Raw genomic sequence first — 20897 nt, 5'->3', positions numbered from 1 at the left:
CAAGAGATTCTCTTGCCTCAGTCTCTCGAGTAGCTGGGATTGCAGGCGCATGCCACCACGCCTGGCTAATTTTTGTATTTTTAGTAGAGACGGGGTTTCACTGTGTTGGCCCAGCTGGTCTCACACTCCCGACCACAAGTGATCCACCCGCCTTGGCCTTCCAACGTTCTGGGATTACAGGCGTGAGCTACCACACCCGGCCTGAGCCACCAGGCCCAGCCTGGTCCTCTTTCCCTACCACTTTGTTCCCCTGAGGTGCCCGGTGACCTTATTATACAAGCCCCAGCCTTCTCTTGCTGTTTGCTGCAGAAACTCAAAAGGGGAGCAGAAATAGTACGCCAAATCACAGCTCTATTCCAGAATCCTCCCAACAGGGAGTGAAGAAAAAGCATTTCTGTGTTCTGTTCTCTGTTCTGCAAGGCTATGTTCTTTGCTGGTGGAGTGGAGTGGACTACAGGCTTCAAACTGAGCTGAGTTAGAATGTCAATTTTTCCATCAGCTTGCAGCCAAGTTGTTAAAGTCTTCAAAATCCAAGCTTACTCATCTAAAAAAAAAAAAAAAAAAAAAAAGGCAGTAATGATCTTTTCCAGGGTTGATATTGGTATTCAGTGAGAGAAGATATTAAATACTGATTATGGTCTTTGCCATTGATTATGTATAATAGTGGTAGTAGAAAAATAACCATTATTGGCATTTACAGGGTAATTTATTTTAAAATGGTAGTGTGTATTGTTACCATTATTATCAATTATTTGGTGTGACTGTTAGTTCTACAAGAAAACACATATGAATTAGTTTTACTATAATAAATACAGCAAATGTGACTTGTAAGATGAAAATGGGGGAGGAAGAAAGGTGAAACCCCTATAATATACAACAGATGAGACATAACTAAACCATTGCTAGCTTAGGTGTGTCTGATCTGCTGTATATTACCGCGGTTTGCCAGAACTTCCAACACAACCAGGCACCTCCTACAGAGAGCAAAATTATAGTATGTGACTATGGTCACTGAAGGTAAATGGGGTCTTAAACTCATCTTTTGGCTTCCAGATGTTCTGGTGTCATAGGAGAGTGATAGGTTGAATGGGTAAGGCTTAATGGAAAATTAGAGATCGGGGCTGCACTGAATGTATCTCCCTGGAGAACCAGGAAGGTTCTTAAGCCCCCATTTTCAGGATGCTTGATACCTGATGTACTTTTCACAGAATGAGACAATCTTGGGTTGCATTGGTAAGTCAGGAGTTTACCAAACCTAAATTTCCACACCTCAAAGACAGGAGTCATTGGCTAAAAGAGGTCCTCCTTTAAGACCATTCAAATCCAAATAAACATAAAAATTGAGGAAATAATAGTCCCTTATTCTAGGCACTATTCCTTGTATTATATCTCATTAGATTCCTATAGTTGCAAGCATTAGAAACCTACTCCAATGAAAAAACACAGTCCAGAGAAGGGGACAGAAGGAAGGGTGGAGAGATGGGCTCAGAAAAGAACCAGGAATGGACTTAGAGAAGCTCAGGACAGTGGGAAATGGGTGGTTTTGATGATTGTAACTAATGGAAAGTCTGGTGGGAGTGTAGCCCCAGAAATGAAACAATTCCAATCCTTTCATCAACGTTTGCATCCTTCCACTCAAGATTCAGAGTTCGGCAGGAAAGAGTTGAATGGGTCTTGCTGGGGTCACACACCCTTGATGCCAGAAAATCAGGATGCTTTAATTAGTCAAATCCACCATGACTGCTTCTTATGGGAATGTGGAAAGAAGTAAGTCCCCAAAAGGAAATTAAAATGCTAGTACTAAAAGAAAATAGGATGAGTGCTATATAGGCCAAAAGACAACAAATATCCACTATGCATATTCAACTTCAAGTAGCCACATGTAGGAAAGGAAATAAAAGAACTGTCTGTCATTATGGAAAGACATATTGAAATTATAAAATGCCTATTGTTGATAAAACTATTTACATTTGTATGTGTGACATGTACGTGCATGTATAACACTTGACCTGTGAGTGAATGTTTTTGTGATGATTAAAATAATAAGATAGTATCTGAGGTTAAGCTGGTGACAGCTCTCATCACAGGCTTCATATAAATTAATCTAAAATTCTCCAGTTTACTCTAAGGCATTAATTTCCCTTGTGTCAGGCAGCCTTGTAATTGGGTTGTGATGTATTTTTAATGATATTTATTATCATTCAAGTGTTTCTAGAAAACTAAATGAGACATGTACTTTAGTTTGATTTAGATCTTCTTGGATATTTTCTACTTCTTTACAAATACGGAGAAGCAGCCACTTTTAAATTTCATTTTTGTTTGCTATACAAATATGTGTGAATTTTAACATGCTCATAAGAGATATACATGGTCAGATTTCTTTAAAAAGAAAATAAGACTTCAAAGATCCAAATTTAGTTTGAAAGTGCACCTTACATCACAAATCCTATAAAGTTCATTTGTGTCCTTGCTTTCTCTAAAGAAATTAAGGGTTAACAAAATAGAAAATTCTGATTTTTCTAACTATAATGTGTGTGTTGAATGTAACAATACAGTCATCCCTTATATCTGCAAAACATTTTATGCTTTACCGACTTTCACCTGCTTTATGTCACTGAAATGGACTAAGACATTCAAGGAGTTACTGCTGATTGATTCCTTGTGAGATCTGTGTCCGTCTTTGTTACCAAGGGAGCCATTTCCAAATTCAGCTTAATCTGAGTTTGCCCAGCTGCACAGTTGTTAACTTTGATTTGGCTGGTGTTTTTCCATTCTCATGAAACTGTGTGGTTCAAGACAGACAGAAGGTTAAAGGGTTAGTGTAAGATGGCTTATTCTTTACTTAATCACTTCCTTTTTGGTAGGAAAAAGTAGCCTTGTTTTCAGAAGCTCAAACATTTGAGAGGTTCTCCAGGGGAACTCCCTCTGATGAAAGGCTAAATTAAATCTGTTACATGACCCAGGCTGACAGCTGCGGCCGTGGATCCAGCTGTATGGACTTTCTCCGATCTTCTCATTTGTTTTAAACACAAGTGGCGTGGAAGTTGGCTTCATTCCAATTACATTAAGGTCAAAGGGTCCTGGATTAAGTTAAGGTCTAAAGAATCCATGTGTCATTTAGATCTTCTATTTCTTCTAAGAAATCTAATCAGTTATCTTGATATAACACTGAAATTAGTTAACAGCTATGTTGCTTCTCATTTGTTTTGGGGATTTCAAGATTGGAATTTTTGGAGGGTCTCTCAAAAGACCCCATGAATCGTCACTGTGAGTGATCTGCTTGTCCGTGTGTCAAGATATGAAGAGAATTGAAAAAGAATTAGCATGTGGTGCTCTAATAGAGCCTACTCTATTGGTGCCAAACTAAATACCTATTTTTTGTTAGTTTTTCTGTGTCATTAACTAGGATGAATAGTTTTGAAAACTAAAGAAGCCACTCAGATACAGGATTAATTGTGTTATGAATATTGAAAATAGAATAAAAGTTCAGATATATGGGAACAACAGCGCTGGCTGAGGAAGAGGGAGGTCCAAATGGCATCACAGGATCTACCGCATGTCACAGAAAGAACGTACAACTTCTCAAAGGAAGTGGGGAACGCTCTTTTCATAGTGTTTCTTGAAAAGACTAGGTTTTCTGAAAAAGAGAACCAAGAATAACTACTTCAGATAGACAAAACTAGAGCAACCCCAATGGTGAATAACCAAGACATGGCTCCCTAATTACATTCAAAATGTAGATCCCAAATATGCGGCCCTCAGTCACGAGGAATTTGCCACAGAGATGTTCTCTCTTCCTCGTTCCATCAGTCCTTTTCCTGATTAGCTCCCCAGTGCCGACAAGCTCACCTTGTATCTGTGTAGTCAGAGCTGCAGAAAGATATTCAAAGTATCTGCAACATTGATTGTTCTTTAGATTTTTCTATTTGCAAAGCTAATGAGTCTAATATTAAACCAATCCTAAATTTAATCCTTCTCTTTTGATCTGCAAGTATAAATACATGAAAATATTTTCTAGGCTATTTCTCAAGGAAAACAAAGGTAGAATTTCAAAGTCACTTTCATTTGCCGATATGCATAATTAGGTAGATTGCTTTCCTTTTTCCTATGGGGGATAGAGTAGACTGACTTCACTCAGGAGATTCTGGAAGGAGAAGCTGTCCTTTTTTTGTTTGAGTACTCTTCGTTATGACTACCATTTTTGCCTCCAGTAGAATCATTAATTTTCAGAGTGTTATTTTAATAAAATTTGAATAATAAATATGAAAGAATATAGGACAGTTCCTGGTACATGAAGAATTCATTGTAGTTGGTTTAATTAGCTGATTGGCACACGTTTCTTGGGTAAAACATGTAGGGTAATTTTCAATCATCTTCAAATAAAAACAAGTCTACATTTGTTTGATATTCAGTGGTTCACTTACCACTTTTCATACTTTATCTACTTGATCTTTGCAGCAACACTGCCCTTTTCCCATTTATCCCAATATCAGCTGTTGCAAATGACTTGTCGAAGTTACGTAGCTGGTAGGTAAGAAATCCTAAACTTCCAAATAGAGATTCTGATTTCTAATCCTTTGTGACAATGACCAATACACATGAGTATTTAAGTAAGTTACCAGATGTTGATGGTTCCCTACAGAGGTGAAAAATATTTTAGTTATTAAATTGCTAATTGCCCATCTCCTTTTTGCTGACATTAGCTTCTAGAATCACATATATAATCTGTAATTATTTTCCCTGGTCTCCTTTCCCCAGGGTTTTGTGTATCTTTTCTTAATTACTTGAAACTGTTAATGGTTGAACTTCTATGTGAAGTCTCACTGTGATTTTTCTAGGCTCCCTCTCTGGTGGATTTTCAAAGGGTAAACAATTTTAAAATCAAATAACTCCCCAGTGTTTCCATGAACGCATGATAGTTTTGAGAAACCAAGTTCATTTTCTCACCATGAGGAAAGCAATACATGTTCATTGTAGAAATTTGGAGAATGCAGAAAAATCAAAGTGGCAAAATCCTAAATATCATAACTGATAATATTGGGATCCATATTTCTAATGTTTTCTCTTTAAATTTATTAAATCTTGTGTGTTTATTCTGTTGTATTATATTTATTACCACTTTATTGAACAATAATACATAAGCAATTTTGCTTTTTATTACAAACTTTAAAAAATTTAGTTTTAATGGATATGTGTTGTTTCTTAGGATGAATGTATTATTTCTTACCCATGATGATTTACTGTTTCTCATTTTTAGCTACTTGGTGCCCTTACTATCCCTTAGAGATATGGGTATTCTGGGCTCAAACTCTAGTGTCATAATAGCTATGAATCTAGAACCACTGTCCAGGTGACCTTAACCTCTTTCCTTCTGAGGTAGCGAGTGCCCTTTCTTTATCTTTCCTTTCGTACCAATGCTCGCCATCTTGATCATGAACTCCAGCCCCTTTGTGTTTTCCAAAAAGAAAAGCCAATTATATGCAAAATATTGTGAGTTCACTAACTTTGCTGAAGAATTGAAGTGTTTAGTAAATTTATGGCATGCACTGCACCATTATTTATGGCATGTACTAATAGTCATTCACAGATTTATGCCAACCCTTATCCTAGTTTCAATGTCCTTCCCAAAGCGCATCACAGCATTAAGCCTATCTCCACCATACACAGTTCTCTGAAAAAGATAAACTGTTTGTTCGGAACAGCAGCTCTGGAGTCTTCACTCATTGAGTATAGTCTCCACTAGACTACCTTTCTCCCTTACACCTTTGGATTAGGGTGACTGTATTTTCTCCATCTTGTTACAAAGATAATATTGCAAAGACATCCTCGTATAAATCTTGGATTATATGTGGGCTTGTTTCTTTAAGATAGAATCCCGGAAAAGGAATTCTTGGATCTGGATGAAATAATATAAATTTATTTATTTAACAAATATTTATTGAGTGCCCACTATTTGCTCTTTGTAGACATTAAATTTATAATATTGATGCTTTAAATCCCTGACTAGTGAACATTAAAAACCCATAGGCTTTATCTATTAACACTTGGGTAATGAGGATTATAGGTGTGGGCTCTTCTAAGGGTTTAAAAAGTATTATCTCATTTAATCCTGTGAGGCAGCACCTACTAAACCATTTTACAGATGGAGAAATTAATGCATGGGGATTTTAATTACCATGCCTGAAGTTCCACAGCTCATATGAGGCAATGCCAAAACTGGAATCCCAGGAATTCTGGCACTAGAGTATATGTTAAACTCTCTGTTGCATCATAACATAGAAAACCTATACTCACACTCTACTTTATACTTCGGATTTTTCCAAAATAAGGCTGGGTAGTCTAGCTTATGTTTCAGTTAGATTGTACTTCCATTCTGGAGGAATATGAAGGTTGGTAATTTAGCCATGTAATTTTTAGTGTTACATACTTCAAATGCTTATTTTCTTCAATGTCATTTCTTCATCCATTTGATCTTGAATTATAGTGGTGAAAATAATTCAGATATTTGTAATGGAATACTTTGTTCTTGCTTGTTTCAAACCAATTGAGATGTCCTGGGTAGCCCAGACTATTACAAAGATGACAGTTTTACCACCCTGGGGCTTAGATAATTGTCTTGGCATTCAGTAGTGAAATCAGGTAGATGGGAAGCAAGCATTTGTTTTTGTGACAGGAGCCCATTCTTCTGCTGTGAAGTTGATTTGGAGGAGAGCTGTGGATTTGGGGAACTAGATCAAAGAAATCTCTTAATTCTCCGTAAGAAGAATAGGGCCTCTCACCACTGTGGTGCAACACCAACCGTAATGCATAATAACAGGTACTGGTGGGTGCCTTTTCCCATGCAGAGTGACTTTAGAACAGCTAATGAAATTCATTACTCATTTGAGAGAAAGAGAGAAAGAGTAAAAAGCACTATAAAAATCCAAGCCAATTCAGAGTAATCTTGGCACATACCTTATCCCCGTTGGTGCATTTCCAAAAGAAACAAGCACATTAAATTCAAGAGGGACAACCCAACCCTTGTTAAAGCTGTAAATCAATGCTGCTCAGTCCCCAGTTTCACTCAATGTCTCTGCAAGGAGCAATAGTGAGAAATTAACTGATCACCATCCTTGTATACATCTGTCTCTTTACACCAAGCAGGCAGCTCCCTTGCTGCGGAGAGAACTACTGGTTATGTAGCCCGGATTCTCGCCATCACAGATGTGTAAAGCATCTGTGACAACTTTGGCCTAATCCGAGGCTCTAGACACTATGGAATATATCATTGCTATTTCTTTTTTAACCTTATGTCCACAAAATTATGATGCATTGAATATCTTGAATGTTATACAATGATCAACAAATTCACTGGAAAGATTGAACTTCACCAATCTATTCCTCCAGAGGCCAAAACTTAGTAAATTACATGAAGTAGATCTGCTGGATTTTGCAGTTCCATGTCAAAATAACCTCAGTGCAATATTCTAAACAGGAAAGGCCTAATAAATATCATTCATTAATTGATGTCATAGCCGGAAATGGATACCTAAAATTATGCCTTTAGATGCTTGCAGGCCATACATTTCATTTGGGTATATCGAACCAAGGTTGCTGCGGCCACAGCACAGAGTCCTAACCACTATATGATCACGGCGAACTACCGGGGACCCTTATTTGGGTATATCAAGGAGAGTTAGGATTTAGTTTCTCTGTGGTTTTATTAATAACTTGTGACTTGGGAGCTCTGATTTGCCTATTGTACTAATTTAGGTGGGATTGATTTTAGGTAACATTGGGGTACCAGAAAAAGATCTTCTTTGAAAGATCTTCTTGTCTCCAACTCCTTAAATAATGCTGGATTTGGGGACTAATGGGTGATAAAATTTAAAAGATAGTGAGAACCCGATTATAGAAGTCCTCTCAAAACATCCATATGTCATTTGCCTTTAAACCTATAAATTACAATACACACTAAAACCACACTCTCATATCTCTACTCATTTTGGTGTGAGGAGGGAGAAGATAAAAGTATTATTAGCCACATCATGGACTATTGCTGTAAGTACCAAAGGGCATCATATACTTAAGCTGAAGAACTCTTAGAGACATAAACAATGAACCAAATCTAAGGCAGACGTAAGAGCTTCCTGAAAGGGTTTTACTGTACATTTTGTTTTGTTTGCTACATTTGATACCTACACATTCAATAGGGAGGAAAAACAGGTTTCAGAATAAGCCAACTGTTTCAGACTTGAAGGCCTGTGGGGGCAGTTGGTAATATAAGAGTAATATGCTGCAGGGTAAGATAAAGACTACTGAAGCCTGCAGCTGAATTGGAGTGAAATACCGTGACTTAAAGACATTCAAAGCCAATTAAAAAGAAAATAAATGTGGGTGGCAAACCAAACATCTGGAACGTGCATTTGCCTTTTGAGCTGTCAATCTAAATCTTTGGAATTAACCTTTGCCTGGGAAATAAGGAATTGGAACTTAAAATAAGTCTAAATAGAATAATATCAAAAGGCAATGATTCCAGAAAGACTTTTTTTTCACTACCCAAGACATGCCATAGCATCTCTGAATTTTCTTCCTCAAAATACTCAATGTCTCACAGCTCTTTCATTAAATATGTTGGTCAACTGAATTTCTTTTCTCCAAATATTGTGCGGGGTATTTCTTTTTTGCGAAACTAGCCACCTTTCTGGAAGGACATTCTAGACAGAATATTCACCTGGCATTACCCTTAGTTTCCTTAAGCGTTTGTAAAGTGAGCTGGGTTTTTTTTCCAATGTAGAAAGTATATGATGACCCTTGCCATTGGCTCACTATGTTCACATTTTGTTTTATTTTTTATATTTGGAAAATTATCAAAATATATATTGACTGCTACTTTGAAAAGCCCATTAGCATTTATTAAAATGTTGATGAAAGTTTCTAGGGCCTTATCAGAAGAGATCTTCCAAAGAAAGCCTTAGGAGTCAAAGCTAACTCTGTGTGCTTTGCAGAATGAGGAAGGGTGGCATGTGTGAGTGTGGGGAAGGAAGAATTTGGTGGGAAAGTATCTGTTGATGTCACTTACGTGAAAAAGAAAAATAATAATTTTTTTCACTTATGGGATCACTTCAGCGTTCAAATTTCGTAGGAACCACTCAAGCTTCTAGGAGCCCCAAAATAACCCAGAGGACCACCACTTTTCACTTAGGTGGCATAAATGCTTCATCAAAAGGGTTAGAGGATGCAGATTGTGTTTTTGGTTTTCTGTTTTGGATTTTGTTGTGTTTTGCGGCAGGGGAGGGTCAATTTTTCTCACCTTATGAGTTCTGTACAATTGGAACAAACACATCATCCCTATAATGAAACTGTCATGTTTCTCCCTCTAGTTTATTTTTATTTTTAGCACTACGGGGGGCTTCTTTGAGGGGAGCACATTCACTCCTGGCTTCAGGAATCTAATGCAATGTGATTATCGAGCTATTTTTTCACTTATCCATTTTCATCACACTGCATCCATAATAGTCCTGTCTTTCAGTTCTATTAGAAAATGACCTAGCTTGTCTCTGTAGAGACAAAGAGGCTTAGAGCCAAGCAATTAATCCTGACACAGGATCCATGTGTTCGTGACAACCAAGACTGCCTGTGATACTTTGATTGCTAGCAAGGTGCCAACATTTTTAAATAGACCCAAGCAGAACTCATGAGGAAGTATCTAATTCAGAAGAAATGATGATAATCATCATAATACCATAGCAAGTAAGCAGAAGGCCTTTCTTCATGTTGACAAAGATAAAATATACATAAACATCTATTCTGTGGATGTGATAGGGCTGGGTATCATGAGCCTTGGGGACTCAGTAAGAACAGCTTAAATTTCTGAGGGAGATATCAGGTATTTTAGGATTTTCTCATATTATTTCAAATCTGGAAATAATAGTTATGTGGCTTTGCCCTATATTCCTGGAGTCTCTATGACTGCATTGGAAGGACTGTGCAGTGTCAAAGCCTCAATGATAACTAAGAGATGAAATCCAACCAGGCATAGAAAAGGGAGATGGTATATGTCAGTGATTAATACCATATTTTCTTTTTCTACAGCAAGAAAAGCCTAGGCTTCTCGAGCCTTTGGATTATGAGACTGTCATTGAAGAACTTGAAAAGTCCTACCGGAATGATCCTCTTCAAGATCTCCTATTCTTCCCGAGTGATGACTTTTCAGTAAGTCTTCTCTTCTCAAGCCATCTAGATTCAGGAGGGCCCTACACATTGGGTCGTTGTCTTTCCCTGTAGATTCAGAGAGTCCAGGCTTCCCTGTGGCCACCCTACATCTCAGTCTCTGCAGCAGGAGTTCACATCCTATAATAGAAAGTACCCCAGGGCCCCCTCAAGTTGAAAGATTGGAGGCTGAGTGAGTCCGTGGCCACTGGGGACTGGGAGGAGGCCCAGGACACTGCCCGGTTCCAGCTAGCACTCGTGTGCCTGCCAATGTCCGGGTTTCTGACCACTGCCTTACCTGGACTCACAGAGCACTTCCTCCCTCAGCCATTTCTAACTGAAAGCTTCCAAGCAACAGAAACCAACCAATGGCAAAGACAGGACTCCATTAGCATAAAAGATGCAGTTCTTAAAAATCACCCTTAATCTTGGTTTGTCTTTCATAAGGAGATACTGACACTTGGGGGCAAAGAAAGGTAGGCTAGAACATCTTCATGGAGAGATTGGCAGTCTTAGATAGTCCCCTTTAGGACAATGCACACTACCACATAGACAGCCTCTGAGGATAGTAGAGATAATGAATGAAGAGGAAATTCGCTTTGGAGACAAACACAAAGTTGTGGATGGTAAGCACCCACATGTTCCAAACATAAAATACTGTTACCTGTGGTCTTAAAGATTTTTAAATTGTGATCTAATATCTAACTGTGCAAACAGAGATCTCAATGGGCAGTTAGTAAACTTTCCTGTCTCTTCCTAAAAGAAAGGTAGTCTCAGACATCACAAACTTCAACATCTTAAGGCAAATAAAAAGGCAGCTGAAGGGGATCCCTGTGAAACAGTCATTGTCCATGCAAACCTCTATCAGGGAGCATGGATCTCAGTGCCCACACATTCCTCAAGCAGCCTCAAACTTCCATTTTCTCTCTTAGTTTGAGGGCAGGTCTGGCTTCTGGCTTTTAAAGAGTTTTTTTTTTATCTTCCTGCATGGATTCATGAAAAAGAAGGTATATGGAAGTTAATAATTTTCTGTTTCAAGTATGAAGAATCATGAAAGGAAGGAGGCAGATTTGTAAATAGGAAGAAAGAAACTCTTCCAATGTTTTTCAAAATTTTAAACTGCTTCCACTTGAGTGCTGGCACATTTTGAGAGAGACTTATCTCGTGCAGAAATCTCATTTCCGTGGTTGGACTAGGCCACTGGAAGTTGAACTGCAAGCGTAAAGTTAAACCACATTTTTTTAAATTCCACATCCTCATTTTCATTTTTCAGACTGAAGATTAACCTGATGAACAGTCTCTTCTTTCTTTCTTTCTTTCCTTCTTTCTCTCTCTCTTTCTTCTTTCTTTTTTTCTTTTTTCCAAGTGTCGCTCTGTCACCCAGGCTGGAGTGCAGTGCTGTAATCTTGGCTCACTGCAGCCTCCTCCACCTCCTGTGTTCAGGTGATTCTCCTGCCTCAGCCTCCCAAGTAGCTGGGATTACAGGTGCATGCCACCACACCCGGCTAATTTTTGTAATTTTAGTAGAGATGGGATTTTGCCATGTTGGCCACGCTGGTCTCGAACTCATGACCTCAAGTGATCCACCCGTCTCGGCCTCGCAGAGTGCTGGGATTACAGGGGTGAGCCACCACGTCCAGCCTTGAACAGCCTCTTTATGTCAAACACCACCAAAAATCATGAATCCAGAAGCATCTTTTCTCCTAGTTATGTCCTTCAAAAATATGTCAAATGCTACTTCAAGGCCTCCCAGCTCAAAAAGAGAGTGGAGGATGCAGGTAGATGGGCTGTAAAGTTTGCAGTGAGTTTGGATTGTTTTGGCATCTTTCCATGCTCATTTAAATTGAGGAATGTCTCTGATTACTCCTTGATCTTTACCATCCTTAGCAGTGTAACAGACAATACAAGAATAACTCTTTATTTTTACAATGTGAACATTCCAATAAATACATTGAACTATTTTATTCCGTGGCTGCTTAAAACCCTTCTATGGCTCCCCCACTGCCTTCATAATGAAGTGCAATCACCTCAGCATGACCCAATGCCTGCTTCAAGATGTGGTCCTTGCCCATTTCTCAAAGCCATAGCCTACCCTCTCCCACCCCATCCTGGCCCATCATACACAGTCACCCTCATTCCCAACTGGGGTAAAAGACCAGCACAGTTCCAAACATACTATTCTATAACACACCCCAAACCATTTCCTTCCTTTATTCATTCAGCAAATACATGATGTATAATACTGAATACTGGGCATTATTTGATGAATGGAGACAGCAGTGATTAGACAGAAATCATCTAGGGTTCTAAGGGAGCTTACCTTTTGGTGGGTTTACTTATTAAAGATTTACTTATTCCAAACAAAAAGGTAAACCAATTAATTTACCAGATAATTCAGATAAAGACCAATTCTATGAGGAAAATAAAACCAGGCAGAATCTGATGATAGAATCTGAGTAGGGTAAGAACTGTGTTGGGCTAGGTGACCAAGGACAAGCTTCTCTAAGAAGGCAACATTTAAGCTGAGTTCTGAGTTCTCAAGAAGGATCGGCCATGCTCGGGAAGGCATGTTTCAGGCTAAAGGGGTAGCTGGTGTAAAGGTCCTGAAGAGCTCCAAGATTGGAGATTGGTATGGCTGGACAGGATAAGGCATTTGCATCTTATTCTAACTACAGGCAAGGGCAAGTCACAGGAGTGTTTCAAGAAGGACAACAAATGCCTGAGTGTGGATTCCTAAATATTAAAAGTTCATCTGGGTTCTGTGTGGAAAACACAAAACAGGGCCTAGACAAAGTGGGGAGTGTGGTCCAAAGAATCGTTTCCAATTCATCTCTGCCCAAGAGATTTTCAGTGCTACCTAATCCTTACTATCAGCAAATGTCACATCCTCCAAATGGCTAAATTTTAATTTGCATTAAGCAACGGACAAACAAAAGGATAGTGTTAGATATTATCTCTACATAAAATTGCCTATTTTTGAATAATATGTGAAGATTGTTCTCCATTTTTCCTGCTCTACAGAGTACGGCTTGGCAAACTGTGGCCCATGGGTGACCTGCTGCCTATTTTTTATGTCCCATGAGCCAAGAATGGTTTTTATGATTGTTAAAATAGCTTAAGGAAAAAAAAGATGATATTTCAAAACACATTAAAATTATCTGAAATTCAAATTCTGATACCCATAAAGAAAGTTTTATTGAACACGGACACCATTCCTTGACCTCTTGTCAGTGGCTGCTTTCATGATGTAAAGGCAGGGTTGCAACAGAGTTGCAGTAGAGGCAACAGAGACATTCAGCTGGAAAAGATTTATTCTTTGATGCTTTACAGAAAAAGTTGGCTGACATACAGTACAACTGCATGCGTTTTTGGTTTTTATCCTCATGCTCTTTGTGGAATATAGGCGTGTCTGTAAACTTCTGATGTTACCTGCTTCACCCACGGCCTATGTCACATTTTAGGGATGTGGTGCACCAACAGGAAGTGTCCATGCAGTCGGCAGGCATGTCATTTCCTCGGCTCTCCCTTCAGCAGTGGGCGAGGCTCCTCTGGGATGTGTGGGGTCAGTCTCCACGGAGCCAACGTGAAGTGGTCATAGAATGACCACCCCAATCCCAAGGCATTGAGGGATGGAAGGAGAGGGGCAGCTCCAAGCTTCCCACCCCCACCTCTAAATGTCTTTCATCCAGTTTCTGCCCTGCAAATTGGAGAATCCAGCTCACTCGTATGTTTCCACGTTACCAAGCACCCACACTTGCAGCACACATGATTCATTACTCGGTTTGTTTAATCAATATTTATTCAGCACCCACGAGCTGCTGAATATAGAACAGCACTTCCTAGACTAGTGAGACTGACAAGAAAAGCAAAAGCCCTGTGTTTAAGGAGCTCATGCCCTTTTATGGATGAAAAAGCAAGTTGATTTAGAATGCTTATGGTTAAGAAATACCGAGAATCAGAGACTTCGTCTGGTATCTGGTACACCAGAAAGATTACTTTTCACCAAGGCAGTATTCTTATATTGTGACTGAATATATTAAAAGTTTTTCTGTATTCACTCTGCTGTCCCAAGCCACAAATACCCTCATATGCCTGGACCACACCTCCCCTCCAAGAAGTGGTTTTGTAACTGGTCCTTCTGCTTTCTTCTTTGCTCCGCTTTGATTTGTTCACACACAGTACTCAATGGTAACTGTTAGGAACACAAATTAGATAACGCCATGCCTCTGACTAAAACTTCTCAGTGGCTTCCCATTGCCTTAAGAGTCAAATCCAGCTCCTCCCATAACCCCTGTCATCTGGTTCCCCATGATCTCTGAGCTCTCATCTAGCCTACTTTCCTCAGTCACTGCACAGACATCAAGCATTCTTTCTGTTCCCCCAACTTGCCAAGCTCATCCCCTCTGTAGGGCCTTTACACTCTCTGTATAGCTGATTCCTATTTTTCAGTCACAGCTCAGTTTAAATGTCACCTCTACAGAGAAGCATCCTTGACTTTCAAGCTACATTGCCCTCACACCCAGTTACTTTATAACATTACCCCACCTGCTTCTCTTGATAACACTTATCACCACTGGGAAATATCTTGGTTTGCTTTTTCACTCCTCTGTCACTTGTTTCTCACTGTTAGACGGTAGCCTCTAGCAGGACGGAGATGTCTTCTGTCTTGATCGTTGAAAGATTTTCAGCAACTAAAGCAGAACTTGGTACAAAGCAGATGGAAAATAAATATTTATTTCATGAGTTATATTTCAGAACATCTAGATTGCTATTTTATAATATAATGTTGATCCTTTGAGTACCTTGAGGAACCAAAAGGCTATTCTGAAACAAAATTTTTGAGAACAAAGAGGATGAAGTAATTGGCTTTGCTTGATGGTAAGGAAAATACTTCCTGCTTTGGCACAACTCAACTCAACGTATCACCTTAAAAAACAGCACTAAGAACACGTTTTCCTTTTTAAAGAGGTCCATTCCTTCTAATATAGTGCCTGGCTTATAGCTGATATCAGCAAAGCTTAGTTTTCGCCTTTTAACACTTTTTTTTAAAGAGATGGAGTCTCGCTCTGTTATCCAGGCTGGAGTATAGTGGCAAGTCACTGCAGCCTCAAACTTGGCCTTTCAAAGTGCTGGGATCACAGGCGTGAGCCACTGCACCCAGCCCTCTAACACTTTAGCGTACTTCTTCACTTACTCATTCACTTCCTTTCTGTTACTAGGCAAGGGACAAATCAGTTCATATCTGTACTTCAAGTACCCAACACAATGTCTGATTCATAGGCATTCAATAGATTATCAAACATTGAATTAAAATAGTTTTCTTCCAGGTTAAGGGCCTGACACAGAAGCACTTTCCTTTATTTTGGCACACCAGGTAGAAGCTAGTCCTCCTGGTATGTGGGTTCTGGGACTAAGCAGTATGAACTCCTGCACTACATGTGTCCTAATGATTCACTAAAATAAGCAGTATTGATGCATTTATTAAGCCATTCATTGCAAAAACTTATACTGCTTCAATAATTGTATTTCCTGCTTTTGTTCATCTTTCTTTTTCAAGCTGGTAGTAATAGAAACTTTAGGACAAAACAAAAAATAAAGAACTTAGTCACCAAAGTGTGTGACTCAGTAAAATAGGCAAAGAAAGTAAGAAAAGAAAGCAAGGGCTAAGAAAAATGGTTTCAAGGACACATTGAATCATATTGTCAAATGATTCAGTTTGCTGATGCAAAGTAGCAGAAAAAAAAGTTGAGAAACTCAGAAATGAGTTTCTTTCTGAGCAAAAGATGTAGAAAGCCTGAGATCATTTCTGGGAAGTACAAAACTATAAATAAGAAAGTTCTGATGTCTGAAAGCTGGTAAGACTGTACACTGTGTAGGAAGACCACCTATCAATTATACTTCAATATTGTCCACACCAGTAAAACTCTGTTTCAATTTACCTTCATGGACCACCTTTGGTGATCTAAGCTGTATATATCCAGGACACCAATACGAATAAGAAGCAGACCTTACACTTGAACAGTTAAACTTTCAACATTGGGCAGTGCGATTTGCAAAGTCAAAAGTCTATGTCACATGACTACAGTTGCTTAAGAGTCTCATTATCTTCTCAAATTCCATCTTCACATTAGTAAGTCAGAATTGTGTCCCAGGGCACTCCAAGGCATTCTGCACTTTTCACTGGCTATTAAAACTCAGAATGGTGGATATCATAATATACCTATGGCTTGTTCTTTTCATAGTATGTCTTTAGCAATGAAAAGCAAATGGTATATGGGGACTTCTAGACTCAACCACAAGGGTCATTCTAGGAAAGGAAGCAGAAAGATTTGAATATGTTTTAAACTGCAAATCAGTAAGGTCATGAGTTTTCTTTTTTTTTTTTCTGAGACAAAGATTAACATTTTATAAGAATCTCAACCTCTTTTAAATCTGTGGCTTTTAAGCCTGAAAAGCAGGCTTTTAAATGGCTCGTGGTGTTCATGTAAGAACATTGTAATTGCAATTTGAAAACTGAATAATAGTCTTTGTCGAATTGGATTCTTTCTATATTATAATATTCCTCTCATTTACAAGCTAATGAAGTTAAGATTTGGAAAGGCTGTTGTTCAAGGAAATAGAGCAACTGGAAGGACAAACAGCTAACATAAGCACCTTGACTTTTACTATTAGTTTCTGTCTAAACAGCATGCTTTTGGCCGATGCTTCTTAGAAAAAAAAGGCACACAAGTTGGGAGAAATATTAACTTCCTGAATCCCACAGTGAGTGATGCCATTAGAAAATAAGTACTGTAGTGAAACAGTTCTGGTTGTTTATTTCATTTCAGTAAGAATGTGTGTGGAGACCCTGGTCTGTATTTGATTGAGCTAAGAATGTATGTCCACACCAGACTTGGACACAAATGTTCATAGAAGCATTATTCATAATAGCCCCAAAATGAGAATAACCCAAATAATCTATCAACTGATGAATGGATAAATAGAATGTGGTATATCCATAAAATGGAATGTCATTATTATTCAGCCATAAAAAGGAATGAAATGTTGATACATGCTGCAATTTAGATCAACCTTGAATGTATTGTATTAAGTGAACGAAGCCAGTCCCAAAAGACCATATAGTCCCTGTATATGAAATGTTCAAAATAGGCAAATCCATAGAGACAGAAAGGAGATTAGTGGTTGCCATGGGCTGGGGAGATGGGAAAATGAGAAGTGAATGCTAGTGGATATGGGGCTTCTTTTGGGTATGATGAAAATGTTCTATAATTAAATCATGGTAATGGTTGCACAACTCTGTGAATATATGAAAAACCACTCAATTCTATACTTTTAAAGGATAAATTTTATGACAGATCAGTTATATCTCAATTAGATGGTTTCTTTAAAAAGCCATTCTATGTATTAGGTTAGAGGTGGTGCACGTAATCACAGGAAGGATACAAAGCAATCATGAAAACATATATCTAGATATGAGCACTTTACTCTTTAAAAGGAATGAATGGAACATAGCAAAGGAGTAATAAGGAACATGGCAAAACTTATTTTACAGTTGGTATATTTTACCCCCAAAGCAGATGTAATGTGGCTTGCTTATAAACAATAAAACACACAGGTAAAATGACTGGCTGAATTCATCAGCAGCATAACCTTTGGGCCTAAAATATTCTATAGGTAAGCTGCACACTTCATGTGTGCTACAGAGAGTAAATAATAACATTCAGGGAAGAGAAATGTGTGTTGGATGAATTAGAAAGCTTTTCAAAAGGAGCTGGCATCTATACAAAACCTGAGATTTTGAAAGAATGAGGAAAGAAAAAGACTTTTGGAGAGGCAGAGGAGCATGGGAAAAGGCCCTGTGCAGGAATGAGGTTGGCCCTGAAGGAGAAATGCAGGCAGCCAGGTGGGATGGAGCCGGTGAGAGCTGGCCGTGCTGGGCCGCTCTTCAGTCCATTTCTCTTCCATAGACCATGTCTGCAGTTCTCACAGCAGGCAGCCGTCTTCACTGGGCTTTCTTGGATGGTAAACTCAGACCACAGACCGCAGAGTCTTTGCCAGGGGGAGGTCCTGGTGCAGTAGGTGTCTTTATATTGTTGGAGCAACTCGTTTCTATTAATGCTCACATCTTCCCATATGTAGAATGTTTGGTCCTCACCTCTTTAGAGGAGATGAGACATGTTTTGGGGCCTGGAAAACAAGTCACAAAAAAGAAGTGAAATGACTGGCTCAGTAGTTTGTCAATCCAAGAGTAAAACACCTTGAACATCTTATAGAATTCTATCACTACTATATACCTAAATACTACGACACTGTGTCTTCATGCTTAACTTGGCTGGAATGACTGCTATCCAGTAACAGACAACTGTTCATTATTTGTGTATTTGCCATACGGTTTAACCCCAGCAAAACAAGAAGGGCCTTCCCTTTAAAGCACAAGTCAGGTACTAAAGTAATATTCTCATGTGTTTAAACAATAAGTGAAATAAAATCACAACAATACTCTTCTGAATGTGGTAAAAGATGTTTTTCAAGCAGCTAATGTAATCTAAGGACATTCTCTAATAGAATAAAAGGCAATATCGATGTCTGAGAAATTTAGGTTAAAATCACTTTTAAACACATGCTGAGGGTCATTAATCACGAAGTTTTAGTTAATAGTTCTTGTTGTGAGGCTTATAACTCCCCAAGCTTAGATTGATTGATTACTTTAAACACCATCATTTTGTCCTCCTTTTTGAACAGGGGGAAGCTGCAATACTGTCAGAGGAAGCTTTTCTCAGCCCCAAGATAGGAAAAGCAGCCCTTTTTTAGACTTTTACAGTGACCTTTGGCCAATTGAGAGATGGTCCTGATGTGCTTGGAAGGAAGTCTTCTGTAGCCAGTGTAGCAGCAGATTGGTGGCTGTAACAAAACCGCCAAGGCCACCCACTGCAGGCTACAAGGAACCAGAAAGTGACAGGGCTGCAACGGAAGATGTCTGAATCTCATGGACCTGAAACTATAAACACAGGCCTGCATGCATCATTTCAGGACAGTTTTTATTTCCAAATGCCTGATCTCTGGACAATAGATAGGCTCCTTATGAAATCCTACCACCAAAGGAGAAGCTCAGCTGAGTTCCACTGCAGTTTCAGATCCGTTTTATGCTATTGAGCTATACTAATTGTTGACCAGAATTTTATAAAAGAGAACAGGAAGTCTCTTGTGGTCAAGACAATTTGTAGTGGTCTGAAAGCATCTGATTCTCAGAAAAGAAAAAATTCTTTGTAACCATATTAAAACCCTTACCAAATATGATTGTTTATAGTTTTCTTCATATTTGATCAATTCATTTTTGCTTCAGTGGAGACACATTAAAGAGATCTAAAATGAGAAGTGCCACAGTTTTTAAAGTGGAACTTGTGGAGTCCTTGCACTATTTTTTTTTTTTTTTTTTTTGAGATGGAATTTCTCTCTTGCTGCCCAGGCTGGAGTACAGTGGCGCCATGTCGACTCACCGCAAACTCCGCCTCCCGGGTTCAACTGATTCTCCTGCCTCAGCCTCTCGAGTAGCTGGGATTGCAGGCATGTGCCACCATGCTCAGCTAATTTTTTTTTTTTTTTTTTTTTTGTATTTTTAGTAGAGATGGGGTTTCTCCACATTGGTCAGGCTGGTCTCGCACTCCCAACCTCAGGTGATCCACCCGCCTCAGCCTCCCAAAGAGCTCGGATTATAGGTGTGAGCCACCGCGCCTGGCTCTCCTTGCACTTTTTCAGACAAATGCTCCAGTATTATAATAAAATACAACTAAGATCAATAGCACGTTATGGGCATGCATCATACATGCATTCTCTTTCCTATACCTTGTGTAACCTGTGCAAGATATTACATGTGCAATAACTGCACATATTGTAAAATAATATTTTAGATTTATCACATGGTTCCAAGAGCATGATTCAGCCTGTTGTCTTATTTAGTAAAAAGTCAACATCATTTTATAACAAGAGATCACCAGGCATTGTACACATGATTTAGCAATTTTTATAACCCGACCTGAATGAATTCGCGGTCTCATAAATTGGATGTGAACATTACCTTATGTATTTGGGGGCCTATCTGAATATAGGACATTACTAATCTAGTGGCCATGTGACTACTGTTATGGGGAACCCAAGCCTACATTCCAGAAACTTACCAATAAAACAAACAAACAAAAAGCTGCTTAAATCAGCTAAGTGTTCACGTTATTATTATTATTTATTGAAACAGAGTTTCGCTGTTGTTGCCCAGGCTGGAGTGCAATGGCATGATCTTGGCTCATTGCAACCTCCACCTCCCAAGTTCAAGTGATTCTCCTGCCTCAGCCTCCTGAGTAGCTGGGATAACAGGTGCCCGCCACCACGCCCAGCTATTTTTTGTGTGTATATATATATATATATTTTAATAGAGATGGTGTTTTGCCATGTTGGCCAGGCTGGTCTCAAACTCTTGACCTCAGTTGGTCTGCCCACCTTAGCCTCCCAAAGGGCTGGGATTACAGGCGTGAGCCACTGTGCCTGGCCCACTTTATTTTATTATGTCACAGAGCAGTGATTGTAGTGGGACAGTAAGTTTACTACATAGATGGAACACAGAGTGGTTGTGTCACATGCAAAATACGATGGAGCCAATTTAGATCTTATTATTTACATTTTACTTAATTATAAGCTTAATTCTGAGCCATGTT

General features: G+C 38.9%; 1 protein-coding gene across 7 annotated transcripts in view; it reads left to right on the top strand.

Moving 5' to 3' along the window:
• DOCK10 (dedicator of cytokinesis 10) overlaps window positions 1-20897 on the top strand; it is a 280263-nt gene that overhangs the window by 100345 nt on the left and 159021 nt on the right. For all 7 annotated transcript variants that reach the window (XM_063713072.1, XM_063713071.1, XM_024243212.3 and 4 more), the window contains one exon: window positions 10075-10194. In XM_063713072.1, coding sequence (XP_063569142.1) covers window positions 10075-10194 — 120 coding nt within the window. The remainder of the gene's footprint in view (window positions 1-10074; window positions 10195-20897) is intronic.

This window comes from Pongo abelii, chromosome 11 (assembly GCF_028885655.2).
Source record: "Pongo abelii isolate AG06213 chromosome 11, NHGRI_mPonAbe1-v2.0_pri, whole genome shotgun sequence".
Taxonomy (NCBI): Eukaryota; Metazoa; Chordata; class Mammalia; order Primates; family Hominidae; genus Pongo; species Pongo abelii.
This window is presented reverse-complemented; position numbering and strand designations above follow the sequence as displayed.